The sequence below is a fragment of the Anabrus simplex genome, chromosome 2 (genome assembly GCF_040414725.1).
Source record: "Anabrus simplex isolate iqAnaSimp1 chromosome 2, ASM4041472v1, whole genome shotgun sequence".
Classification (NCBI taxonomy): domain Eukaryota; kingdom Metazoa; phylum Arthropoda; class Insecta; order Orthoptera; family Tettigoniidae; genus Anabrus; species Anabrus simplex.
The window spans coordinates 44,908,386-44,934,102 of record NC_090266.1 but is presented as its reverse complement, the minus strand read 5'-3'; the positions used below and the strand labels follow the sequence as shown (position 1 = coordinate 44,934,102).

Genomic DNA, 25,717 nt, shown 5'->3' with positions numbered 1-25,717 from the left:
TTGGTGTTTTGGGAAAGGCATTTTTTGTTGTAGATTGTGCGGGATGTTTGGTAGGCTATTTCCAGTTTACGTACTCGCTCCTGAAGTGCTTCTTTGTCCAGTCCATTTTTCATGATGATCTCACCCAGGTATTTGAATTTGTCTACTCGGGTGATGTCCCCGTATTTTGTATGTAGTTTTGGTGGAGCCTCTTTGATGTTAGTCATTACTTCTGTTTTCTCAAACGATATCTGCAAACCAGTTTGTTCGGCAATTTCCTTTAAAATTTCAACTTGAGCTCTAGCGGTTTCTATGTCGTTTGAGAGAACAGCAATATCATCGGCAAATGCTAAGCAGTCTGTTGTGATCCCCTTGGATTTAGTTCCTATTCTCAATGGACTGTAGTTGGTTTCCTGTAATCTCACCCGCCAGGTTCTGATGATCTTTTCAAGAACACAGTTGAAGAGTATCGGGGATAGCCCATCACCTTGTCGGGCTCCTGTTTTGATGTCAAAGGAATGCGAGAGACATCCGTGGAACTTCACCTTGGATTTTGTATCGGTCAGGGTAGCTCTAATTAATGCCAGCAGTTTCAAATCAACTCCAAATTCATTTAAGATGTTTAGCAGGACTCCCCGGTCAATGGAGTCGTACGCTTTCTTAAAGTCCACAAAGACAGACACATACTGCTTGGACCTTAGTGTACAATATCTGATGATCGTTTTGAGATTTTGGATCTGTTCAGCTGTTGAGCGACCTTTTCTGAACCCTGCTTGGTATTCACCTATTTGATGTTCGACTTGTGCTTCCAAACGCTCCAGGATGGCAAGTGATAGAATTTTGTAAGTCACGGGTAGCAAAGATATTCCTCTGTAGTTGTTGATGTTCTTCATGCTGCCTTTTTTGTGTAATGGATGGATCAAAGCTATTTTCCAATCGTCGGGTAGGGTCTCCTTGTTCCAAATTTCTTCTATTTGCTTTTGCAAGATATCAAGTGATTCCTCTGGGGCATATTTCCATAGTTCTGCTACTACTGAGTCTTCCCCCGGCGCTTTGTTATTTTTGAGACGGGCAATGTGGCGCTTGATTTCATCTCTGTCGGGTGGTCTGGAATCTGGGTACCTGAGTAAGGGTTCCTTGGTCTCAATGGCGCTTTGAGGTTTAGAGCAATTAAGTAAATTCTTGAAGTAATCTGCCAGAATGCTGCAATTTTCTTCATTTGATGTCGCCAGTGTGCCGTCCTTTCGCTCAAAGCATAGAGATGGTGGTTTATAGCCAGTGAGTTTGCGTTTGAAGGCTCTGTAGTACTCTCTGCTTTCATTCTTCCTAAAGTTTTGTTCTATCTTTTCAATGAGAGATTTTTCGTATTTACGTTTCTCAGTTCTGTACACCCTAGCTGCTTGGGCACGTTGGGTTTTGTAGGTTTCCCAATCATTTTCTGATTTCATAGAGTAGTACTGTTTCCACGCATTGAGTCTTTCTTGGAGCACTGATTCGCAGGTACCATTCCACCAGGCATGCTTTTTGCCTCTCTTGATTTCTGCAACGTCTTTGGCGGCCTCAACAAGGAGACTTTTGGCATTGTTAAAGTCAGTATCATTTGGTCTAGCCTTCTCCTGGAACTCCTCGACCCTCTGCCGAAGTTTATCATTGTCGAAACGTGTGATCTGTTTGGTTGTCTTCCTTGTGTTTGCGGGAATTGGTTTGAATTTGATAAGAGACATATAATGATCTGAGGCCACATTGATGCCTTTCTTTACCTTGACATTCATAATCTCAGGGCTGTTTCTCCTGGAGATTGCAACATGATCAATTTGGAACTCTCCGAGAGCTTGGACGAGAGAACGCCAAGTTATTTGCTTTCTGGGTAGATGGCGAAAGTGGGTCGACATGACCTGCAGGTTGTGATTTTCGCAAATGGACACCAGTCTTTTGCCGTTGGGATTGGTTCTTTTGTGAGCAGGGTAATTTCCTATAACTCTCTTGTACTTCTGTTCACGACCTAGTTGGGCATTGAAGTCACCCAAAAGAAGCTTGACATGGTGTTTGGGGATTTTGTTTAATTTTTCATCCAGTAGGTCCCAGAAATTATCAACTTCGTCTGGATCAGACTTGTTCTTATCGTTTGTAGGAGCATGTGCGTTAACTAGGACGTAGGTCTTGTTCGCGCATTTAATTGTTGAGTATAGACAAACTGTCATTCACAGGTTCGAAATTTGCAACCGAGTTAAGGATCTTGGTTCTAACAGCAAACGCGGTTCCAAGCATCACAGCTCTATTGAGGATTCCTCTTTGCGCTTTGCTCTTGAAAAATCGGTAGCGTTCGGATTCAAAAATCTCTTCATCTGGGTACCTTGTTTCCTGTAGGGCCATTATGGATATCTGATTTTCGTGAAGAGCTTTGGTGAGGGTTTTCAGCTTGCCAGTTTGTGTAAGTGAATTTATGTTGAAAGTTGCTAGAAAGGTTTTAGATTTTGGCCTGAGTTTTTGACTCTTCGGGGTACACCGAGACGCTCCGACTCGTCTCTTGCATGATGTCGAGTCTCCCCCAGAATCCGAACGAGACTCGTGCGCCGTGGCGTTCACGACGAGGGATTTATCCGAAGATTTACCCCCTGGGGTATATTTCTTGAAATGTTGTGCCATCATGCTTTTTGACTTGACTTTGCTTTGGACGGGTACCCATCCTTTTACAACTAGGGTTGTTAGCCCTAGAGGTTGCCTCAAGATGTTTTTTGGCTTCTGGTCATTTACCAGTCTTCGCCGTAACCCTGGCAAGGGACCAGTTTTTTTTTCACGGTGGTATTTTATTTCCCTACTACCCTCTGACTCTGCTGGCGGCAGAGCCAGCGAGCTTCCCCAATTCCGATGGGACTCGCCCGATGGAGGTAACCGGTAAATCCCCACACGGGAATAATAATAATAATTATAATAATAATAACATCCCTTACTTTATTCACCTAAAAATTATTAATTTGCGTTCATCCATATTACATAAAGGTACATTCACATGGAAAAGGTCAATAACATCTCTCCCCTCTCCAATGTTGATGGAAGGTAAATTGCTTTGTTAATAATAATAATAATAATAATAATAATAATAATAATAATAATAATAATAATAATAATAATAATACCGTTCCTTACTTTATTCACCTATTAAAAAAATTGAATTTGCATTCATCCATATTACATACAGGTACAATTAACATGAAATAGGTCAGTAACATCTTTCCCCCCTCCAATGTTGATGGAAAGTTCCACAGCGCTCCAGCCGCTCCGCCCTACATCTCCCTCCCCTCTCCACTCTATAGTCTACTTGACTTAATCATCCAATACTAGAGGTCCACATCGATCTACAAGGCCCCTCCCTGTCTTGCCCTCCCCTCTCCACGCGCAGCGTGGCTCACCACAAACTTTCCATGACCACAGTCCTGAAATAGTGTTTGGTGACAACAGACTTAACATCGGCAGTCTAGATAAATACATAAGTTTTTCATTATATTAATAATTGTATATATATATTTTTTTTTGTCATTACTGTTTCATGTTATCACTAATCTCTCTATCATTGACAAGTTTACGCTACGTAAACAATACTGTACATATATAAGCTTCTTTTTAAGTGATTTGATAGAATCTGAGGATGTCATTACTGTTTCATGTTATCACTAATCTCTCTATCATTGACAAGTTTACGCTACGTAAACAATACTGTACATATATAAGCTTATTTTTAAGTGATTTGATAGAATCTGAGGATGTTCTTGTAGAACGAAACATGTCATTCTTTGTATGTTAGTGTGTGTTTTACAGATATGTTTATACTGTTTTAATTTACATTGTATTTGCTATGTGTTTGACAGACTGAAAAGCCTTTGTTACATTTATACTAAAATATAGAAAAGTGTAACTTTTATAGGTGTACCAGTTAGAGGTTAACAGCAATTTGTCTCATTTCACACAGCTAAAACCTAGAAATCTATCATGTCTACCATTCCAGTATGTCCTCTGTAATGTGATGAGTATTGACTCTTCTAGAACATCATCAAGATGAAAATTGTTATGAATTGTATGCTTTCTGTTCACAGAATGAGGATGACATTGTAGCTCTTGTCTGCCATCTGTGTTCCACTGTTGGTGAGTAAATTATTGTTTAATATTGATATTCTGTTCTAATATGGAGTCATTCAGTTATCTGATGACGAGGCAACCATGGGAACTGTGTCAACAGTCAGTAGCTTTCGCTCACAGCTATTCGTGCTATAGCAACACGAGTAACAGTCTAACAAGTTCTAATGCACTTAACCCTAGAATCATTAAGTCCCTCCAGCGTAACACAACTCATAAACTTCCGTCTGTCAGACCAAAAAGAAAAGCACTTTAATAAGCATAAACCAAACATTTTACACAAAATACAGAATATTATACTTAAAACTACCACACTTAGTGATGACAATACACTTTGGTCAGTTTTTCCTCAATAGGCACATTCAATGCACTGTTTTGCCTGGTGATCAAGACAAATGTGCCTTCGGCATGTTTTACAAAAGAATCGGGTCATTCCTCTTTACTTTGATGGACAAAACGCACAAATTTTTCTTCCTTCAGCACTACCTGATTGAGGCTCTTCAGGAATGTCATCTTTTCCAAGAATTTCAGCGATGCTCCTCTTCAGGCTGAGCCTCAAAGTTGGTGTCTGAAGTCTCTCTTGCAGCTTTGGAGCCATTAGCATTTCGGATATACCCTTTGCAAACTCTCGCCTTGAAAGTGGCTTTTGGCCTTTTTGAACCATCTTATGCACATAAATAATGTATCCATTGACAAGTGATGTATTAATCATACTATAAAAGATACACATTGGCTATCTTCTCGTTTTTCTTGAAGAGGACATCAATGTTGACATTTCATCGAAAGTGTCCATGGCACCTTTAATCCCATTGTAGTCTTCCGCCATATCTGGTTTCCCACTGGCTTCTATTGTTCCTACTTTATGGCATGTAGAAAGGAGGATTACATTCTTGTTTGGTTTTCCTTTATAGGATACCATTGTTTTAATACCATCATAACCAAAATAAAAATAAAAATTTCTTTATTTGCAAATGAGGTGTCTACCTCGGTGGCAAATGGTACACTAAAATACATTATTGTCAAGCACTAAATTTTAAATTAACAAGAGATGAAGAAAATTTTCCTAGAATACAATATTATACAATTTACGCTAATAATTTGTTCTATTAAACACACACATCATCCTTAATAAATTTATATTGTTTACAAAATTCTACTTATAATATCTTACAAACATAGTCAACTTATATACAGTATGTGAAATTACTTCTAATAATAATATACAACTGGTATAAGATTAAAATTAACATTGAATTTATTTACATATTTATATTTTACCCATTTTGGAACCTAAGTAGCATAACGACCTGCTGCGTCTTAACCAGAGCCCCTTTTGCCACCACTTTTCAGAGTTCCTGAAGGGCCTTCACATCTACCGTAGCGGTCCCAGGGCCCTCGAAGTCCCCACTGTACTTCACCCCTACAGGCAGTCCCCTACTTGGGCTGTCCAAACTCCATAGACCAGGGGATGGAATTAATTTAATCACACACATTTTTTATTTACAATATCCTGCACTGGTCGAATGCCCTCTAACATTTCATTTATTTTCTCTGTTGTTGTTTATTCTCTTCTTGAATATCTGTACAGATTTTGGAAAAGGATCAAACACTACCCCTGGTAAACTGTTCCACTCCTTCACGCCCTTCCCAATGAATGAAAATTTACCCCAATCGCTTCTGCTAAAATTCCTTCTAATTTTGTACTTGTGGTCAGTTCTACCAATATAATTATTTTCCAACTGAAGCCTCTCACGGATATCTCTCAATGCTTCTTCTCCTCTCACGGATATCTCTCAATGCTTCTTCTCCTGTATAGGCTCTATATAATCCTATAAGTCTAGTTTTCTCCCTTCTCTTACTTAAAGTTTCCCAACCAAGTTCCTTTAACATTTCTGATACACTACTCTTTCTCCTGAAATCCCCTGTTACAAACCTTGCTGCTTTCCTCTGCACACCATCTAGTTCTTTTATTAGGTATTCTTGGTGAGGATCCCAAACACTGTTTGCATATTGCAATAATGGACGAACCATACTTAAGTAACTTTTTTCTTTTAATTCTTTGTTGCATCCTTTAAGTAGCCTCATTATGACATGTAACGATCTGTATGCTTTCCCAACAATGTCATCAACATGAGCCTTCCAGTGCAAATTACTTTCAAATCTCACACCTAAGTATTTGCACTTGCCATCTTTAGGGATAACTACCTCATCCAAAGTATATTCAAATTCAGTTTTAAAGCTCCTGTTTGTAAATGTTGTAACAGTTGATTTGCCTCCAATAATCTTCATAATATTTTCTTCAACCCATTCTTGGATACTCTTAAGGTCCCTTTGTAATTCTGAGCAATCCTCAATGTTATTTATTTCCCTATAAACAATTATGTCATCTGCATACAATCTTATTTTCGATGTTATATTGTTCCTTAAATCATTTGCGTATATTAAGAAAAGTAACGGACCGATTATACTACCCTGTGCAATTCCCTTCCAAACTTCCTCTTCCTGTGACATATTATTTCCTACTTTGACTTTCTGAACCCTTGAATTTAGAAATGTTCTTATCCAACATATAACCCTTACGTCCAATCCTGTTCCCTCCAATTTCCTTAATAATATTCCATGTTCCACTCTATCAAAGGCTTTGGAAAGATCTATGGCTATGCAATCTAACTGGCCTCCTGAATCCAACTGATCTGATATGTCCTGCTGAAATCCCACCAGTTGTGCCTCGCAAGAAAATTTCTTTCTAAATCCATACTGGCTCCTCATGAACCAATTTTTATCATCACATATCCCTCTGATGTACTTTGCTATTAAACTCTCCAGTATTTTACAAACTATACTGGTCAGGCTGATTGGTCTGTAGTTCCCTGGTTACCTTTTATCACCCTTTCCTTTATAAATTGGTATTATTATAGATTCCTTCCATTCCTTTGGTATTACACTATTATTTATGACATAGTCAAAGAGAAATTTTAAATAAGGCACTATATACCACCCCATTGTCTTTAATACCTCCCCAGTAATTTGATCACTTCCTGCTGCTTTTCCTTGCTGAAGCAGTTGGATTTCTCTGAAAATATCTTCATTTGTGAATGAGAAGCTTCTTGTTTCCCTATGTGTCTCTCCCTCTCTATCTTCTGTTATGGTTTCCAAGTCCTGACAATCTTCTACTGAATCTCTGAATTCCCTACTAAAGAGGTTTGCTTTCTCAGTGGCTGTTAAATAGTGTTCACCCCCTTCTCCCACCATTGTAGGAATTTGGATTCCTTTTCCTTTTTGATTCCTAATATATGAATACAGCTTTTTCCATTTCCCTTTGTGGTCATTACCCTCCTGAAGAATGCCATTCATATAATTCTCTTTTGCTTCCTTTTTTCACTCTATTCAGTTCCCTCATTAGCTGTTTTCTAGTTTCTCTATTCTCCCTACCCTCTTTGATTTTCCTGTTTACTATTCTATATTTTCTTTTTAATTTTCTTATTTCCCTTGTATAATAAACAGGGTCTGAGGTCATATTACCCTTCTTAACAAGTACAAATCTCTTCCCTCCTTCCCAAATGATTCCTTTAAATTTAGCCCAAAGTGTATCCACATTACTCCCTTCACTTTTCCAACAACTGAATTGTGATTTAAGGTAAGTCCCAAATTCATCAACTTTAGTTTTTCTGTATAATTTCTTGTCTTGTGTGACCCTCTTATTAAGCCTTTTTGGTACCAGTCCTACATCCATTATTACAGCCTTATGGTCACCTATTCCTTCAATTACCTCAGTTTTATCAACAATTTCCCATGGTTTAACCAAGAATACATATAGTAAGTTATTGAGACGAGTCGGTTCTTGTACTACTTGTGTGAATCCTCCCTCCCAAATTAACTTATTTGCCAGTTTCTGTTCATGGGCTTCACTTGCAGCTATATTCCATTCAACTTCAGGCAAGTTTAGATCTCCCCCAATTATTACCATATCATTATTATTGTTTTTATGAGTATAATCTATTATTTTCTCAAATATTTCCATGTCTCCTTCCTCTCTTCCAGGCCTGTATATTCCTATAATTCCCACCTCCTTCATATTATGACAAACTAATTTTATCCCTAATATTTCATCCCTTTCATCGGTAAATCATTCATGAGAACAATAAGTTTCCTTCACCAGAATAAACACCCCCCCCTCCCTTTTTATCTCCTCGGTCTCTACGATAGACTGTGTACCCTTCTGGAAATACTTCTCTATTACCCACCCCTTCTCTCAACCATGATTCTACTCCTATCACCACATCAGTCTCATAAGATTCCATCAATGTACCGAATTTTAATTGTTTATTTACTACACTCTGACAGTTTACCAAGAGCAATCTCAGACCTCCTTCCTCCCTAAAACTTGACTGTTGCAATTGGGTAACGTTTGACTCATGAGTTGAGAACGTCCCTGGAACCCAGATCCTTGTACATAGATCTTGATTTAAGGGTCTGGGTTTTCTGGCAAGTTTCCCTGTATGTTCCAGTTTAGTGGTATGGGTTTTCTTAAGTACAGATTAGTTTGCAAATCTCTGTTGATAATTGTAGCAATTTGTCTAAAGAGATTTGCTTTTCCATTACCATTCAGATGTAACCCATGCCTAGTGAACATTTGCCTGCCAAGACCTAAAGTATCTACTACATAGACATTTCTAAAACTCTTGCATAATCTCTTGATTTTTATATTTACATCATGTACAGCTTTGTTCACACATGACTCCTCTAAAAGGTCATACCTAGGTGGCATATTAACTACAATTACTTTTGAGTCAGGTAGTTTGGAAATCTTACCTCTGAGAGTCGTAATTAGTTCCTCACCTCCATTTGCAGCAATGTCATTTGTACCACTCACAATCACCACATAATTGTCCGTCTCTAACACAGGATCACAACTTGAAAGGACGTCTTCAGTTTTGGCACCTGATTTTATTAGTCCTAAAACCTCAGTTTCTGGATTCTGCAGCTCATCCTTGATGCCTTCTGCCATACCCCGCCCTTGACTGTCTGCGTAGAGATGAATCTTTGGCGATCTTGACTTTCGGTTGGTTTTCTTCTTCTTTAGGTTACCTCCACTGGATTTAAAATTAGTTGGAAAACTTGGTGTGTCTTCTGGAACTTGCTGAAGTAACTGAAATCTATTTTGGCACTGCAAAGAGTTTTTTCCCGGTTTTAAGTTGTACGTAGTTTCTCCCATATGTTTAACATTAGGCCTAAAATGGCTACGCGTCACTTCCGTCCACGGCGATCTTTCTTCTCCAATGTCTTCTTTATCTTCCAGTTTCTTTATTCTGTCCTTTAAGCTTTCATTTTCACGTTTCAGAGCGCATAAGTCTTCTTGTAGCACTCCTAAAATCTTAATTATAGTTTCGTATGTCTCTCTTTCTTGTTGTTCTGCCTCACTATCGGTTTGTTTACACTCGGGACACAGCCACTCACTTTCTTCAATATCAGTCCTATTTACAATATTTGCACAATGAAAATGGTACCATTCATCACACTTACGACACAGAATCCCATTTTTAACTACTCTTCTGCATTTGCCACATTTTTCACTGCTTCTTACACCATTATCTACTACGGATATCACAGACTCACACACAGTAGTCGCCATCTTACTTCCAAAACATGAATGACCCAAGCTTTCTTCCTTTGACTGTTTTCATCTCTGGCGGTATCTGTGGCTTGTCTTTTCTCATTGTTCCAATGATTGTTGGGTTATGGTCGCAATGCAGAGAATCAGCCAGACGAATTGAGGTGAACCAATTGTCGGTCGTAATATTTCTGTTTGATCCATGTATTGGCCGGGTAATTTCATTCACGAAATACATGACCAAAAGGAGGTTTGTTGGATTAGTACCTTTACCAAGATATGGGATCTCATTAAGCATGTACTTCATTTTAACATCACATAACAAAATGATTTTTATCCCATATTTATTGGGCTTTTTGGGCATATACATGCGAAATGGGCAGCGGCCTCGAAATGCGATCAGCTGTTCACAGACTGTCAAGAAACCTCCTGGAATATAGTTACAAGTGCAAGCTGAAACAAACTGACCCCAAAGCTCACGTATAGGTGCAAACTTATCATGTTCACGATGCAAAGGTCTGGTTGTCTTGTCGTCAAATCTAAGACTGTTTATAAGAAAGTCAAAACGGTCTTTTGACATGCAAGATACATAGCGTGATCCACTGAAACTAGAGTAAAATAATTCTTTACAGTTCACATGGTTACTTTTCTGAGCAGCTGACCCATGAGAGATTTAATTTCTACTAAATTAGTTGTGCAATTGGTTGAGGTTATATTTCGGTATTTTTTATTTTTATTAGTGATTTCAGTATTGGTGTGAGTAACTATTTGGTTTAGCATATCATCAGAAAAAAATAAAATGAAAGCATCTATTGGGCTTTCCACTTTTGTTCCATCATTTACTGGCCTTTGTCTCGTATAAATAATATTTCAAGCTGGTGTTCGGCTTCCAGCCCTTTGTGGCTTTTTTGCGGACCACTCGTCCTCTGAGAATCGTTTTCCTTGGAAGAATTATATTTGGGTGGCTACTGTTGTTTCTATCATTATCGTTATCACTGTCAGATTCCGAATGTTTATTATTATTACTTGCCTGATGTGTGCCCTGAGATGAAGTTTGAAGTTCTTCACTTGCCGATTGGTTGCTTTCATCTTCTGAGCTGTTGAGCAATGAGGTAGGGTCGGCATCACTGTCTGACCAATGCAATGATTCTTCTACAACATCTTCATCTTCACTTACATCACTTTCATTACCACTAATCTCTCCTGAAGAGAGTGGTTCTCTGTCTAATTCAGAAAGAACTGCCTCTATCAATTCATCATCGTGTGCTAGATTTTCCATTTCAGTATCCTATTAGGCTTACATATTACGTACAAAAAACATTACTGTAATAAACCAAATATTCACACTATTTACAGCTGTGTACAAATCACGAACACTTTCACAAATTATAAACTTTTGTCTCTCAGAAGACAGTCATATTGCAGCGAACAAACAACTGGACCTTTATGCTTGAAACCAACGTCAGCACTGACTGTTGATACCGGGGAAGAATAGATGGAGGGGGAAGGCACAGTTCATTATCATCTGGAAATTCCCGCGGAAACTACAGGGGTGCGTAGTCTGGGAGACAAATGTTTATGATTCTAGGGTTAACAAGATGTCATGTCATGCAAGGAGATGCTGAAATTACCTGTTTTCATCTTCCATATTTGTCGCTTGTGTTTATGAAGTTGTCCATTATATTTATGTTCATTGTGCAGTTTTGTCTTGCAAACTTCCTATTTTAATGTTCCCTAGAGATAATAACCATATGGGGTTTAACTGGGGGATCATGCCGACCGTATACAGTGTTATTGCTAATAATTGGGGCTCGGAATTTGAGGAAAAATCCCTTTTTTCTCGAGTGTCCAAAGACAAGTCTCAACATAATATATGTTCATTCTGGATCATTGAAGGCCAGAAAATGGTGGGTTCTATTTGTCCTTTTTTGCCTTCTTGGCAATTTTTGTTCGTTTATTAGTTGTTTTTTTTAGCTTTATTTTGCTTGTTTTGCAACTTCACCTTCTTTCAACTACATTTCTACTACCCATTATCAATTCAAACCATTCGTTCATCCATTACCTCGTATATATTTTCTCTAGTAAATACATATATTTGAACCATATCTGACAAGAGAGAAAATAAAATGAAATAATGAAGCTAGTGCTTGAAAAAAAATAGGGGTATCAAATTATGTGCAAGATAAGTGAAATATTGAAAGGAGAAAATTTTGATGCAAGTGTTTTCGAAAAGGAAGACGTCACTTGCTTCATGTATGAACCCTGGACATCCGTTGATGCAGAAAGAAGTTTCTCGATGTTTTGTGACATGCTGTCTAAAGACCAACGATCCTTTACACCTGGAAATGACGATTGTGATACTTACTGCAAAAATGAGCTGAGGTAAGGTTTCCGAATTCAATTTCTGTAACCCTCGTGTGGTTAAGCAAAATATGATTCCAGTTATACTAATTTCAATTTCTTTCTTCAGGATGTCCATTGCAGGTTTGCTGAATTCATTCCAGGTGGAAAAAATATTTCATCCTAAATTCTGCAAGTAATTTTTTAACAAACACAAAATTCCCTTTTTTAATTATGTTAATCTAAAAATACATACTATCTGAAAGACTTATTTTTCATACCACCAGAAATTTGCATTTTTAAACATTATGTTCCTTCATCAGATATGTTATGGGGTTACCCGTGGAGCAGAAAGAGGTTAAAGAAGGTGCTGGGGTGAATGGGCCTAACTACAATGTTAAGAGTAGATTTAAAACATTAACAAATGTTATATTTCTTTTAGAACTTCAAACTTAACAATTTTTTAATGACAATATTACAGGTACAAGTAGTAATCATAAAACAAGTCTAGGAATGACAAAATTAGTGGTTTTAAGAGATCGTGGGCTTCAAGCCCTCACTTAACTTTTTCTGAGTTCCTAGCTCAAATTTACAAAAGAGCACAAATTTATACAAGGGCAGAAATCCCCTAATTCAAAGAGCACATGCTCCCAAAATTACAACATCTAGCCTTCAAAAGGCATTCAGTAATCTTACGTTGAAAAAGAGCTAACAGGCTCTCAGTTTTCCAAGCCTACTCAAGGCAACATCAACTTACACTTCCTGGCCATTCAAGGCACAACTTACGATAGGAAAATGATTATACAGGGGTATTTAATACCCAACCAACTGGGCCTTCATGTAAAAGGAATAACGGTTAAATAAATGGTCCGAACACAAAACGAATGGAGGCGTATGCTTGCGCTCCTAGATATTAACTCTTAAAACCTAAAGGGCACTAGGCCGATGAAACGGGCTATTTCCAAACTACTGAGGTGACTCGTATAAGGATAAATTAATGCATCACGGAAAGGAAGACAAACAGTTACAAAACGTAGTCACCTCAAACCAAGATGAAGGGGAGCTCGAGAGGGTACATCACTCTCTATCCCCGATTTAGAGTCAAAGATTTTATGAACCTTTTTACATTAGCCGACGGAAGTTACATTTTAGAAAAGAAGGTTACATAATTAATGATTCTGACCTTTCCCTTGGGTTAAACTGCGGAGCTAGCAAGAAAGAAAGATGTTACGTGGCCATTACCTGGTAGATGTACTGCTGCCTGATGAAAGAGGCTTGCCCGCCTCCTGCTTTGACACACACACACTTAGTAAGATGACGATCAGTTGGCCAAGAGACGTGAAAAGCTGCAGTTTATAAACCCTTAGGGAAGGTTCGAGATCATTCATGAATAATCAAGACACACCCACAGAATTTTATTGGTAGATTTCAAAAGTAACACTCAGAATCGTAGAAGAAGCCTGTGATAGGAGGAAAATTAATTACAGAAATTAGTGATTGGTTGACTCAAAACTGGCAGAAAGAAAAGATAAATATTGCCAACCAAAAAATAAATGAACATAAATCAGTAAAAAAACCTTATGAATACAAAACTTCCTTAAATCAAAAGTTCTTTTACTTTGCACCAGGGTGCATGATCATAGTTTTTGTAGTGTCATCTGTGGGAAAACGTCCAAACTTCTTGATGAATGGCAACGAAAACACTGATAAATTCAGTCAGTGTAGGCAACTGCACAATAACAAAAGTACTCGATATTTTCGTGGTGACATCTTCTGATTAAATTTCTAAGTAGGTGTAGTTTCAGTTTCACTGTTTTACCAATAGAGAAGTTCTTTAGGCACTGAATTTGAATGTGCGGCGTTGAGGTGTACCTCCCAGTACAGATCCCCCCCCCCCCAAATGTCCTTCCTTGGGGTGACACAGAAGAATTTTGAGAAAACATTTTTAGTTGAAGAGAAAAAAAATTCGAAGTTATTTTTGAAGTTGATAGGAAGAAGGCAGTTTAACTCCAGCTTTAGAGTGTCTTTGTTGTAGTAGAATATGAAATACAAGTTGATAAATTTAACAGCAATTCCTGCCGCCGCTGCCGATATCCAGTTGAGGTCACCTGGACCCCTCAAGTACCCTCAGATACACCTCTTCCGCTACTATGAGAGGGGTAGTTCGTGGAGATGGTCGCCTCATATTAGAAGTATATGTCCAGTCCCCAGATGAGTTTGTGGTAAAGTCACCACACTTCAGCCTTTGCCGGGAAGATGCACTCCAGCGCGCCATTCAGAAGGAGGCCTTACTAGAGCGAAGAGGGCCCTTTCTTCTCTCTTGTGTCCCTCACAAGATGTTAAAATATGGCGGCAGCCAGCTGAGGGGCACTGAAACCGTAAGATCTCGGCAACAGAAAAGTGTTGTTGGAGACTTGAAAGTACGATCTTTATTGGTGATGCTGAGGGGTGGGCAGCGTGGAAGGTGTTTGTATGCCAATGTTTTGGGTATGCAGGAGACGGGGGCTTGGTAATGGCCACTCAGGAATTGACAGCAGGAAAACCAGAGGGGAAGATCGTACATAACAGGTCAATTACATACAATAATAGTGCAGAAGGCCTCAAAAAAATAAAGAAAAAATATAACCTTCAAACTGCTGCTAAATTTAGCAGCTAACAAAGATAGCAAATCAATTATACAGGTTTAACCTGTGGGAGGTGGACTCTAAAGATCCTTTCTGTGGCCGGATTACTCACTAATAATGTAACGGGAGTCAGAAAATCCAATATAATGCACGGCCCATGAAATCTGTGGTGGGGGGGGGGGGGGGGGGGCGAGCTTGCCCGCTGGAACAAAATTCCTAACCATGACTTGATCTCCGACTTTTAAATTGGTGGGCCTCCGTCCACAGTCATATCTTTCCCTAAACTTTTCATGAGAAACCTTCAGGTTGTGCTTAGCCTTTTTCCATAGATCTCTAATATTATCGGGATCTATTGTCTCTGGAAGGATATCATTAAGTGACCAAAGGTTAGAGAGCGGCGTGTTAGGCACAAATTTAAACATCAGAGTAGCTGGAGTGAACTTATGGGACTCATGAACTGCCGAATTCGAAGCAAAGGCCAACCAATGCAGAGACGTATCCCACCTGAAATGATCTTCATGATGAAAAGTGATGGGAGCTGATCTAAGATTACGATTGACCCGCTCAGCCAGAGTTGGTCGAGGATAATACGCCGAAGTAGTTACATGTGAAATGGACAGATCAAAACCGAATTTATGGAAGAGGTTGGAGGTAAAGGCTTTAGCATTATCAGAAACTATATATTGACAAGGACCAAAAGAAGCAAATATGGTATTTAAACAAGAAATGGTGTACTGAGCGGTTGCCAGCTTAGTCGGAAATAGCCAGGAAAATCTTTTGAAACCATCTATACACTCCAGAATGAATTTGTTGGCGTTCCCCTTTGGTTGGCGGGGTAAATAAATGAATAAATGCGTACCGCACCTGGTAGCATCCTATTTCTAAGATTTATTAACTAAGCACTACAATTACAGGTTTACACACACACAGACGATAGCCGAGCTTACAAGTTACACAAGTACACTTACACACTTACGTTTCACGCGCTCTCTCTCTTAGTTTCTCATGTCCTATCTACAATGACACACACACATATACCCAGAGTCATCGATTACTCTCAGCCACTCAGTTACACTCGTTAGCGCTGTCACGGTCCACAGCCTACACGTCAGCCTCACAGGTCGGGATAGTATTCGCTGTTCACTCAATCCGTCGAACCCCGCAGTCTTCCACGTTGTCACCCAGTGCTCCCTTCTTAGCCGCTCCAGAACACCCAAGGTTCTTCTCCAGCAGCCAGCCACAAGGGACGCACACGCACGACGTCAGGGGAACAGAAACGGGTCCTCGGCTCCAACAGACAGACACTCGATCAGGCTGACATCTCAGCCCAGGCTACCGCTGGCTGCGCTCTCCGCTCAGTCACTCTCTAACTAAGTCTAACTCTCACTCCCCAATTCTCAACTGACTCGCAGGCAAGTCACTCATCTCTTATATATCTCCGCTGACCCTTCTGGAACAGTCCGGATGCTAGATGTATCCAGGAACCTCGCGAGATGGAAGACTCCAGATTAATTGTTGAGTAATTTCCGTCATCCCCTGCGGCGCGACCACGGACAGAAGAGAGAAGGGCCCACCCAGCACTTAAATGATGCTCGCGATTGGCGCGCTCGAGCCCAAAGGGGTGGGGCGATGGGTGACGTGCTCTGCGCGTAGCAACTTGGCATGGCGGACGCTATAACCATTACAGGTCTGACATAGTCTATATAGAGGCGTTCAATGGGGCGCGACGCTTGATGAGAAGATAATAGACCTAGCTTAGTGGACAAGGTGGGCTTACTAAGCAAGCAAGATTTACAAGATTTTACAAATTTACGAATTTCACCGTCCATACCTTTCCAAATGAACATTTCTCGGATCTTTTCCCGAGTTTTGAAGATGACTAAATGCCCCCCTAATGGGGTCTCATGATAGTACTTGAAGATGATAGGTACAAGAACAGCTGGAACCACAACTTTCATCTTCTGGTCATGCCTCGACGGCCAACACAAAACCCCGTTCCTCAATACATAAGGGACGGCATGTTCCCCAGAAGAAAGGGTTTCCACAATAGGGGCCAGCACAGGATCTTCACGTTGATATTTTTCAGTATCCCTAAACAATATGGGGGCATCAGCTAGAATGGCATTATCACCCGAAGGTATGGGCGCGGGAAGAAAGGAACTATCTTCCTGTTCTGAGGTCTCCACATCATGAGCAAACATGTGGCTCAATCCGTCCGCAACAACATTTTTGGATCCTCTGATATGCCTAACATCAAATTGGAAAGCAGAAATCCTGATGTCCCAACGGGCTATACGACCAGTACGACGCGGCCTAGCTAAGACCCAACTTAAGGCTTGGTTATGTTTCCAGGTCGAACTTGACATGTTCCAGATAGAGGCGGAACTTCTCTAATGCAAATAAGACTGCCAACCCCTCAAGTTCATAGATAGAATATTTGGCCTCTTGAGCCGATATTGTCCTAGATGCATAGGCGATGGGTCGCCTTCCGAGTTCAGTTTCTTGAAGAAGCACAGCAGTCACCGCCGACGATGAGGCGTCGGATTGAACGATGTATTTCTTCGAGAAATTAGGCATAGCAAGGACAGGGGCGTTGCAAAGAGCTTATTTATTTATTTAGCGTATGGCCCATACAATCAAGTTGAGTTGATATAAATTATATACATATTTACATAACAAGGAAACAATGAACAAGAAAAGGTTTCCTACAACTGAATGTCAAGATCAGTGATCCACTGTATTGCTTCTGGACTTGCCATCAGGAAATCCACTTTGCTGCCTGCGTATGCCCGCGTTTCACACTCTCTGGCAATATGATGTACGGTTTGTCGTGCAGCTCCACAGTCACACGCGGGTGTCGGCAACTTGTTCCATTTAAACAGCATGTCTCTGCATCTGCCATGGCCTGTTCTTATGCAAAGAGCTAATTTCAGGTCTTCGAAAGCAGCTTGTTGATGCCTTTCCTACGGAGTAAGTTCAAGAGCGAAGTTGGGAATAAATTTCCTGAAGAAATTCACCATGCCGATGAACCTGACAATACCTTTGATGTCCTTAGTAGGTTTGAAATCATGGATGGCCTGTGTTCTTGAATGATCGATCGAAACACCATCGGGCGACGCGATATGCCCTAGGAATGACATGGAAGGTTTAGCAAAAGCTACCTTAGATAACTTCACAGTTGACCCTGCCTTACGAAGGCGATTAAGGACCTCTTTTAGATGATCAAGGTGTCCTTCAAAGGTCTCAGAAAATACGACTACATCGTCAAGATAATGGTACAAGTATTCAAATGTGATGTCGGAGAAGACCCTACCTAGCAGTCTCATGAGTGCAGCTGCCCTGTGGAGAGCACGAAAGGTATGCGGTTGTACTCATACAAGTTCCAATCTGTGGCAAAAGCTGTTAGATGTTTCGATTCTTCGGCTAGAGGGATCTGGTTGTACGCCTGATTAAGGTCTAAGATGGTGAAGAACTTAGCTTTCTGAAACCATGAAAAGCAAGAATGAAGGTCGGGAAGAGGCACAGATTGTAACACCACCTTCCGATTTAAAGCCCTATAGTCAATCACAGGCCTGAAGCCACCTTGGGATTTCGGCACCAGAAAAATGAGCGATGAATACGCCGACTTGCAGGGTTGAATAATACCATCCTTTAACATTTGGTTGATGATCTCTTTAAGAGCCTTCATTTTAGGCAGAGACAGCCTATAGGGTGGAAACCTCACTGGGATTGAGTCTGTAACCTCAATCTTGTATTCAATAAGGTCAGTAACACCAAGAGTATCGGAAAACACATCAGGAAACGACTGACACAATTGACAAATACTATCAGCCTGCTCCTCAGGTAGATGTCTAAGGTCTAACAACATCTCATCCTGGGTAGGCGAAACAGATGAACATGACACAGAATTACACTTAAGCAAGGGAATTTTACAGTTACTAGCAAATTTGAAAGTGCACAACTTGCTCTGAATGTCGAGCGCTAGACCGGTATGAGACATGAAGTCTGCTCCTAATATTATGGGGCAAGACAAGTGCTTAGCTACAAACAGTTTTACCTTCCAGGTGAATGTAGAAATACGAATTTTGGCAAAGATGAAACCTAAAATTTCTAATGGAGAGGAATTAGCTGAAACACATTGAACCGAAGATGAACAATAATCAGAAAACTTACAGACACACTTTAATTTGGAATACCACTCAGCCAAAATTATAGAACAAACACTCCAAGAGTCTAATAGTGTCATGACCAGTTCATTGTTCAACTCAATTTTGAGAAAAGGTACAAGTGCTAGGGTCTCTGCCGCAATCCTGAGGCATTCTTTAGGACCATCAAATGATACATTAGAAGAACTCTTATCCTTAACCGAGCTTTCGCTGGGTTTAACGGGGCCTGAGCCTTGGAAAAAAGACCCTGCTGACTCAGCCGATGACACTAGTCACTTTCGATTATTGGAGTTCATGGGGGTTGCACCAGAAGTTGAGCAGCAGGGGGTGCTATTGGCATTGGGGCAATTCTTGGCGAGGTGATTAAAGGAGCCACACTTGAAACATCCTTGTGACGACCCTGCCTCATTCTTTGTCCCACCGGATTTAATCAAAGGGCACTTGTTACGGAGATGTTCCGTACATCCACACACATAGCATTTACGGGTGGTGAATGTTCGGCGAGGTGAAGGCCGAAAACTATTAAAAGACGGAGGGGGTTCCTTAGCGACTCTCAAGGTGTCGGCATACCACACTCCTTCGGATGAGACTGCCATAGCCTCTAATTCAGCAAAGGTTTGAGGATGCGACGCGAAACACAGATATGACTTATACGGTGGGGAAATGCCTTAAACAATGGTTTGCATGATTTGATCTTCAGGGAAATGAAGAGCGAATACCCTGGTTGTTGTTGTTTGAGTCATCAGTCCATAGACTGGTTTGATGCAGCTCTCCATGCCACCCTATCCTGTGCTAACATTTTCATTTCTACGTAACTATTGCATCATACATCTGCACTAATCTGCTTGTCATATTCATATCTTGGTCTACCCCTACCGTTCTTACCCCCTACACTTCCTTCAAAAACCAACTGAACAAGTCCTGGGTGTCTTAAGATGTGTCCTATCATTCTATCTCTTCTTCTCATCAAATTTAGCCAAATCGATCTCCTCTCACCAATTCGATTCAGTATCTCTTCATTCGTGATTCGATCTATCCATCTCACTTTCAGCATTCTTCTGTAACACCACATTTCAAAAGCTTCTATTCTCTTTCTTTCTGAGCCAGTTATCGTCCATGTTTCACTTCCATACAATGCCATGCTCCACACGAAAGTCTTCAAAAACATATTTCTAATTCCGATATCAATGTTTGAAGTGAGCAAATTTCTTTTCTTAAGAAAGCTCTTCCTTGCTTATGCTAGTCTGCATTTTATGTCCTCCTTACTTCTGCCATCGTTAGTTATTTTACTACCCAAGTAACAATATTCATCTACTTCCTTTAAGACTTCATTTCCTAATCTAATATTTCCTGCATCACCTGCCTTCGTTCGACTGCACTCCATTACTTTTGTTTTGGACTTATTTATTTTCATCTTGTACTCCTTACCCAAGACTTCATCCATACCATTCAGCAACTTCTCGAGATCTTCTGCAGTCTCAGATAAAATAACAATATCATCGGCAAATCTCAAGGTTTTGATTTCCTCTCCTTGGACTGTGATTCCCTTTCCAAATTTCTCTTTGATTTCCTTTACTGCCTGTTCTATGTAAACATTGAAAAGGAGAGGGGAAAAACTGCAGCCTTGCCTCACTCCTTTCTGGATTGCTGCTTCTTTTTCAAAGCCCTCGATTCTTATCACTGCAGACTGATTTTTATACAGATTGTAGATAATTCTTCGTTCTCGGTATCTGATCCCTATCATCTTCAGAATCATAAATAGCTTGGTCCAATCAACATTATCGAATGCCTTTTCTAGATCTACGAATGCCATGTACGTGGGCTTGTCCTTCTTGATTCGATCCTCTAAGATCAGACGTAAAGTCAGGATAGCTTCACGTGTTCCTACATTTCTTCTGAAGCCAAATTGATCTTCTCCCAACTCAGCTTCAACTTGTTTTTCCATTCTTCTGTAAATAATACGTGTTAAAATTTTGCAGGCATGAGATACTAAACTAATGGTGCAGTAGTTTTCACACCTGTCAGCACCGGCTTTCTTGGGAATAGGTATAACAACATTCTGCTGAAAATCGGATGGGACATCTCCTATCTCATACATCTTGCAGACTAAATGAAATAACCTTGCCATGCTGGTTTCTCCTAAGGCAGTCAGTAATTCAGAGGGAATGTCATCAATTCCAGGTGCCTTGTTCCTATTGAGGTCACTCACAGCTCTGTCAAACTCTGACCTCAAAATTGGGTCTCCCTTTTCATCAGCATCAACAGCCTCTTCATGTTCCAGAACCAAATTATCTACATCTTTACCTTGATACAACTGTTGGATATGCTCCTGCCATCTTTCTGCTTTGTCTTCTTTCCCTAGAAGTGGTTTTCCATCTGAGCTCTTAATATTCATACACCTAGATTTCCTTTCTCCAAAGGTTTCCTTGATTTTCCTGTATGCAGCATCTACTTTTCCCAGGACCATACAGCCTTCGACATCCTTGCATTTCTCCTTCAGCCATTCTTCCTTAGCTGCCTTGCACATTCTCTCCACTTGATTCTTTAATCGCCTGTATTCTTTTCTGCCCTCTTCATTTCTAGCATTCTTGTATTTTCGTCGTTCATCAATCAGGTCTAGTATCTCCTGAGTTATCCACTGATTCTTAGTTGATCTTTTCTTCCTTCCTAACATTTCTTCAGCAGCCCTACTGACTTCATTTTTCATGACTCTCCACTCTTCCTCTTAGTGTTTCCTTCAGCCTTTTCATTTAGTCCTTGTGCAACATGTTCCTTGAAACAATCCCTCACATTCTTTTCTTTCAACTTGTCCAGATCCCATCTTTTTGCATTCTTTCCTTTCTTCAATTTCTTCAACTTCAGATGGCATTTCATGACCAACAAGTTGTGGTCAGAGTCCACGTCTGCTCCTGGGAAAGTTTTTCAATCCAACACCTGGTTTCTGAATCTCTGCCTAATCATAATGAAGTCTATTTGATACCTTCCAGTGTCTCCAGGTCTCGTCCACGTATACAGCCGTCGTTTGTGGTGTTTGAACCAAGTATTGGCAAGGACTAAATTATGATCAGTGCAGAATTCAACCAGATGACTTCCTCTTTCGTTCCTTCGTCCCAATCCAAATTCTCCTACTGTACTACCTTCTCTTCCTTGGCCTACCACTGCATTCCAGTCTCCCATCACAATTAGATTCTCGTCACCTTTTACATATTGTATTAAATCTTCTATCTCCTCATATATTCTTTCGATTTCTTCATCATCCGCTGAACTAGTAGGCATATAGACCTGCACTATTGTGGTGGGCATTGGTTTGGTGTCTATCTTGACGACAATAATTTTTTCACTATGCTGGTCGTAGTAGCTTACCCGCTGCCCTATTTTCTTATTCATTATTAAACCAACTCCTGCATTTCCTCTGTTTTATTTTGTGTTGATAATTCGGTAGTCGCCTGACCAAAAATCTTGTTCTTCCTGCCAACGTACTTCACTTATGCCAACTACATCTAACTTTAGCCTATCCATCTCCCTTTTCAGATTCTCTAACCTACCACAACGATTCAAACTTCTAACATTCCACGCTCCGACTCGCAGAATGTCAGTATCCATCTTCCTGATGATCGCCCCCTCTCGTGTAGTCCCCACCCGGAGATCCGAATGGGGGACTAGTTTACGTCCGGAATATTTTACCCGGGAGGAAGCCATCATCAGTACATCATTCATACAGAGAGAGCTGCATGTCCTCGGGAGTTACTTACGGCTGTAGTTTCCCGTTGCTTTCAGCCGTGTAGCAGTATCAGCACAGCTAAGCCATGTTGAGTATTATTACAAGGCCGTATCAGTCAATCATCCAGACTGCCGCCCTTGCAACTACCGAAAGGCTGCTGCCGCCCTTTCGATGAACCATTCGTTAGTCTGGTCTCTCAACAGATACCCATCCGATATGGTTGCACCTGCGGCTCGGCTATCTACATCATTGGGTCACGCAAGCCTCCCCACCGCGGCAAGGTCACATGGTTCGCAGAGGAGGGAATACCCTGGTGTAGAACTTAATGTCCTGAATGTAGTCTGCAAAATTTTCATCCAGTCGCTGTACTCTGTAATAGGTCTTTTGGATTAAGGAAGACATGGCTCAAGCTGGAATGAAATTAACCAGCAAATGTGCGTGGAAGTCTTCTATAGAAGATTGTTCAGCTATTGCTCTGACTATTTTGTCCGAGAAGACACCTGTGGAGTAAGGGTAAATAATTTGAAGAATTTGAGAATGTGAGAGAGAAAACTCTAGAGCGTGATCTTGAAATTCAACTAAGAATCTTAAAAATGAAATGACATCAGTAGTAGAATTAATAGAAAACTTAGAAATTCCCCTAAGCAACATAGCCAAAGGATGAGGCAAACTACTGAACCCGGGTGACATAATAGGTAACGGCCTAGGGGGTGGAGAAGCTTCAGACACAGCATTATTTAAAAAGAATGGTGGAATGGATGTCCGACGATCAGACTCATTTCCTAATGGGGCAGATGTTTGTTGCGCTGCTACATATTTTCTGCTTTCTTTGCCCTTGGAAGAATCCTCCTCGCGATGTTTACGTCAGTGGCTTGGTCGGTTTTGAAAGTAGCTGCACCAGTTAACAATTGACTAACTTTATTGGACATTTTTGATAGATGATCAACTAAATTACTCACCTCCTTAGCATGATCTTCCTTTAATTTTAGAGACAATAGATCGCTCACCCTGTTATAAAAATGTAACAATCTTGCCTGCACTCTCTTAAGTTGATTGGGAGATGGATCACTTACTTCAAAAAAGCCTACAGATGCTAACTAGGTGGTGTTATTAGACTTGTGTTGTTTACTGTTCAAAGAACATGAGACTCAAGACAACCATAGCAGTTAGAAAAAACCGCTGTGGCTGCCCTGTCATCAAATAGATGTGGTATATTCTTAGATAGTGTGGTAGGAGAGTTGTATCAGTAAAATTTTCACATTTTAGTTATATGCTATGGTATTTTCTTAGATAGAATGGTTATAGAGTTGTCATCATTATCAATACCCCTTTTCCAGCTGACACTGGATGGGGACAAGTATGGTTTCTCTCCACTTCTTCCTCTCCCTCGACCATTCCTCATTCAACGCTGTGTTCCAGTCCAGGGTCCGTTGTCCTACACTATTCTTCACAGACTCTATCCATCGTATTCTTAGTTTCCCTCATACTCTCTTCCCTGTAATCTGTCTTTCCAGTGGATGTCTTGGCAGTCTTCATATTTTCATCTGCTTGACATGTCCAAACCACCTCAACCTATTCTTTTCCAGTTTGTCATTTAGCTCTGTTTGTATGTCTTCATTTCTCACTCTATCCCTCCTTATCTTCTGCACCATACTCCTCAGGAATTTAATTTCAACTGCCTGTACTCCTCTACTCTCATCTCTGAGTCATTATCCAGGTTTCTACCGCATATGTCATTATAGGTAATATCCACGCAGAGCTGTATCAGTAATGAATTCACATTTTAGTTATATATTCTGATATTTTCTTACATAGTACAGTCATTTGTGTTGGAGTCATCAGTCCATAGACTGGTTTGATGCAGCTCTCCATGCAACCCTATCCTGTGCTAACCTTTTCATTTCTATCTAACTAATGCATCCTACATCTTCTCTAATCTGCTTGTCATATTCATACCTTGGTCTACCCCTACCGTTCTTACCACCTACACTTCCTTAAAAAACCAACTGAACAAGTCCTGAGTGTCTTAAGATGTGTCCTATCATTCTATCTCTTCTTCTCGTCAAATTTAGCCAAATCAATCTCCTCTCGCCAACTTGATTCAGTATCTCTTCATTTGTGATTCGATCTCTCCATCTCACCTTCAGCATTCTTCTGTAACACCACATTTCAAAAGCTTCTATTCTCTTTCTTTCTGAGCTAGTTATCGTCCATGTTTCGCTTCCATACAATGCCATGCTCTACACGAAAGTCTTCAAAAACATATTTCTAATTCCTATATCAATGTTTGAAGTGAGCAAATTTCTTTTCTTAAGAAAGCTCTTCCTTGCTTGTGCTATTGTGCTATTGTTATTAGTGGCATAGTGTGTAGGAGGGATACTGACTGGAGGGTGATTGGGGATTTAAATGAGACTATGGAGTGGGTATGTGGGAAACGGAGTGAAATTTCTAGATCCTAATGGGTGGGTAGGAGACAGGGATCTGCACTCGTATGGCCTTCACTTAAACCACAGTGGTACATATAAGTTAAGAAATTTGTTTGGAAGGGTAATAGGGAGGTACATTCAGGGAAACGGGGTGGCCTAGGGAGCGGTGATAAGGGAACAGGGAACTGGAAATCAAGTAGGGATGACATAAAATTGTTAGTGTGGAACTGTAGAAGTATTGTAAAGAAAGGAATAGAATTAAGTAATTTAATAGATATATATATTTACCATATATTGTAATAGGAGTTGAATCCTGGCTGAAAAATGATATAATAGATGCAGAAATTTTCTCACGGAACTGGAGTTTATATCGTAGAAATAGGATAGGAATGGTGGGAGGGGGAGTGTTCATTCTGATGAAAGAAGAATTTGTAAGCTACGAAAAAGTTAAAGGTGAGACACATGAAATTCTAGGTGTAAGGATCATTCCTAAAGATAATAGGCAACTTGATATATTTGGAGTGTACAGACCGGGAAAGGGTAGCACTGACATGGATTCAGAATTATTTCATAGGATAATAAGCTATGTAGGAAACGACAAGGAAAGAAATGTGATTGTAGCGGGAGATCTCAATTTACCAGATGTCAATTGGGAAGGAAATGCGAATGACAGGAAGCATGACCAACAAATGGCAAATAAGTTAATATGGGAAGGACAG

The 25,717-nt window shown here is 40.2% G+C and overlaps 1 protein-coding gene across 14 annotated transcripts in view; it reads left to right on the top strand.

The window, feature by feature from the left end:
- DPCoAC (dephosphocoenzyme A carrier) overlaps positions 1-25,717 on the top strand; it is a 569,632-nt gene that overhangs the window by 353,238 nt on the left and 190,677 nt on the right. For all 14 annotated transcript variants that reach the window (XM_067140249.2, XM_067140245.2, XM_067140244.2 and 11 more), the window contains one exon: positions 4,071-4,119. Coding sequence is in view for 3 of the 14 variants with exons in the window: in XM_067140245.2 (XP_066996346.1) it covers positions 4,071-4,119 (49 nt within the window). In the remaining 11 variants the exon portion in view is untranslated. The remainder of the gene's footprint in view (positions 1-4,070; positions 4,120-25,717) is intronic.